This window comes from Sphaeroforma arctica (genome assembly GCF_001186125.1).
Source record: "Sphaeroforma arctica JP610 unplaced genomic scaffold supercont1.239, whole genome shotgun sequence".
Taxonomy (NCBI): domain Eukaryota; class Ichthyosporea; order Ichthyophonida; genus Sphaeroforma; species Sphaeroforma arctica.
The window spans coordinates 101,161-104,772 of NW_014040319.1; the positions used below are offsets into that span (position 1 = coordinate 101,161).

General features: G+C 44.0%; 1 protein-coding gene across 1 annotated transcript; it reads right to left on the reverse strand.

Moving 5' to 3' along the window:
* Positions 1–1,021: 1,021 nt before the first annotated feature.
* SARC_04338 (hypothetical protein) lies at positions 1,022–3,449 on the reverse strand (the record flags this gene model as incomplete). Its single annotated transcript, XM_014301849.1, has 3 exons — positions 1,022–2,273; positions 2,509–2,670; positions 2,957–3,449. Coding segments are annotated over 3 exons (1,444 nt in total), but the record flags the coding sequence as incomplete, so codon positions are not given.
* Positions 3,450–3,612: the final 163 nt, after the last annotated feature.

Below are 3,612 nucleotides of genomic sequence, written 5' to 3' on the forward strand. Positions count from 1 at the left end.
GGGACGTTTCACACCCTTCTTTCCGGAAGTGGTACCCGAATGTTGAAGGAGTAAAATACTTCTGAAAACTACATATAAATATTTACTAACAATATTCAATTAAATTCAGCTGTAATCTATAGACTATAGGGCATAGGCAATAAAGGTACTTTATACAGTGTCTGTCGTGCAACATTTTTTATATAATTTCAATATTGGCAACAAGAAGCTGAATGCATTTCTTGAATATACCGCTTGCAGGATGGCGCCACAAACAATCGTGAAGAGACGATTACGATAATGTATCTTCATATTGCTACTCTCCGTGTCACAGTTATATCGATAATTCATGCCAACCCAACGAATGGTCCAGTTGTACGAGTTCGCACTACCGTCTCAGAGTCTCAAGATTATTCTCAGGTAGTTAGTACACTATCGAACTACAGATTAAGCCAAGTGGTTGTCCCGCGAAGAGATTCAGGAGCGAGAAGAAGCTATATTAGCCGCTGATACCATAAAGATACAGGATGGATTATTGAGAATAAGTCCCAGATGGGTGGAAGAAAAGTTACATATCGAGTTGATACAAATAAAGGGTCGATAGGATTCTGTACAGATACATGGAGAGCAGGATCAAATATCAACAAGTCAAGGGGCACCATTCAGCATTTTTGGCTTCAATCACCGTCTTATGGCTGAAATTGACATCACAGAATACTTCAGCCGGCTTCCTAGTGGTGCAGATAGCATAGGGTCCTTTCCACCGTGCATTGGAACAAGTATAATGCAAATGAACGTAAACGATGCTAGACAGGTCAAGCCTTACGACGATTTCTATGTATACTCATGCCTGGAAAGAAGATAGTTATACATTCTATGTAGATGGAAGGGAGACTGAAAAGATTATTGACGGAATCTCTCATGCCGCAAAGTATATGTTCTCAGTCCTCACGGGCGGTCTCGAGCACAAACACTGGCGTACCTCACGAGACCACCTCCCAGATAGTTTTGAGGTTGACTATGTCAGGGTGTACAACCCTAGTTAGTGAAGACAATTTCGCTTTTTATTCATAGGTGAAAGTGGACGTTGGGTTCACATGAGCCATTAGCAGACAAAGACTGAGAACTGAGATTAAGTATGGCTCAAAGTCGCATTTGCGCTTTTAGATGTCATTCCAATAGAATGAATATGCATAGATGTAATGCCCATATAGTTATGGATGACAGCTTAACGTCAATAAAAACTGGTATCTTATAGGACACAGCGTGTAAACCCGGAAGAGCGAGTTCTAGTATTGTTTAGAAAAATCATCGAGAAGCCTGAAGAATTTGCGGCCCCGGCGATATCGGTAAGCACGTTGTTTTGTATTTGGCTCGCCACAGCAACCAGCACTCTAGTCGAGCCGTGTGGTATCCTCCTCATCGTAAAGTTTGTGGTTTGTCGAGCCGCCATGGCTAATTTCGAGCCTTCACAGTTGATCGAGATTGATAAAGTTACACTTCACTTAATTGTAAAGTTTGTATATCTGGGAAATGTACAGCATGACACTTTTTTTGTCGGGCTTGGATCCCATATCCTCAGCATCAAGCATCCTGCACACTCCGTCATTCTTAAACGCCTGGAATGCTGTCTCCAAGTTTTTCAGTTTCTCTTCCTTCTTCAAAGCTTCCCACGTGTACCCGCACTTGTTGACACCCACCAAAGCAACTCCTAACGCGCAGAAGGCCATGCCATCAGCCCAGCTCTCTGAGAAATCCACGACATCCGCAAGTCCCTCAAAACCAAACAGCCGTGACTGACACCAGCGAAGGAGACTATCGGATGCACCGTTGCGTTTCACGGAAGCGGGCGATGAGGGTACTGAGCGGGCTCCGTTTTCGGCTGCACGGAATCTGTCAGCAGCTTTGAATGGGTTATCCGAAGGTTTCACGGATGTTTGCACACGACGAGACGTCTCGTTTGACGTGTTTGTGGGTACGCGCTGGGTCATGGAAACATTTTTCAACGTGGACTTATTGACCGACATGGCGTTACCCGATACGATCAAGAGCATGCGCGCTTCTTTGCTAACGCAAGGTTTACAGACAACCTCCCCGGAGAATGAAACGTAGGTATCACTACCGTCACCAGCGGAATTTGCAATGAGTGTATCACAATCTGTACATTTCGGGGAGGGTGGGGCTTTATCACTGCGCTTGGTAAATACAACGCGCTTAGATACACCGGCTACCAGCATAAGCGTAAGTAACTTCTCCACTTCTTTTGGACATGTTCCCTTTTGCACGTCTGCCATCTGTAAAAGGACATAAACGTCATAGAATGAACAACTCGCTCGGATACGTTTCCGATTTGTTCACACGCTTACCAAAATAAAGCAATTCATTGTACTCGAAGAAGCATGACTAAATCCCCTCCTTCAAGGCGAACACTGAGGCTAAACTGCTGAAACACCTGGATAACCTCACCAACGCAATTCTGAGTATACTTGATTTACGAACGAGGGACAATACTTCAAATCGGGTACCTACGTTTACGCTGGATATGTTGCAGCCAATAGCACGAGTGGAATTCTCGAGAAGCATGAAATTCTCTTCGATTGCAACTCTATCGAGATTTTTCGTATTGATGACTCGTACATCAATGGTATCTTTCACAGCGGCGTTGCACATCTTGCAAAGCATGATTCCGTCCTATATTTTAAAACAAGAGTGTAAACTGAATGAAGTACAATTCTCGTCTTGGTTAGCTTTGTGCAATACTTCATGTTGAAAGGTTTCATACTCGTCGCCTAAGTTACTGCTGTTTACAGCAGGTACAATACACACTCTCACAAACAGTATCGACCAATAACAGACAGATTACTGGTAGGACGCGGATATTTTTTTTGGCTAGATAGGTAAATACATACTGATCAAGTATCAACCACATATACAATGGCACTTATTTTTGAATCCATTTTTTCCAATTCGGGAATACCTTGCAAGCTTCAGCAAGTGCCATGGAATTGTCAGCGGCAATTTTGAGTCCACAGACTTGATTAACCCAGTCTACACACGTTCCACTGCTCACAGCAGCAGAACTTACGGTCATACTAGCATACGATGTGGCTGGCAATACAAACGAATCCATAGCCGACGCTTTGTGTTGTGTACTGGGGCTATGCGTAGCACTGCCACTGGGTTTCGGAACTGTCTTTCGCAGCAGTGCCTGAGATACAGGAGAGCCTGGTAACGATTTACTCTCCGAGGACAAGAATTTTTCGGAAAGCATAGTCTTACGCAAAAGCCCCTGGCCTGCCGGCTTTGGCGAACTACTGGCGCTGGTTGATATTTGGTGCCCCTTCGAACCAGTCTTTCGCAGTTGTTGGGGCGAAAAACTCTCCGTCTGGCTTAAAATGGAAGGTCTTATAATTGCGCTAGTCTTGGATCCCGTTTGGACTGTATTCCATGACTTCTTAGGCTCGCTTGGCTGAATCAGAAAGGAAGGGAGTAAAGCGACCACATTAGTGTTAGCTTCGACACGCTCAACTATACTAGTTTTTTTTCCAGTCCAAGTTCGATATGGGACTGAGTAAACCTAGTATGTAAAACTCACCTACTTTGATGGTGGTGCATGACTACTCTATCTATATA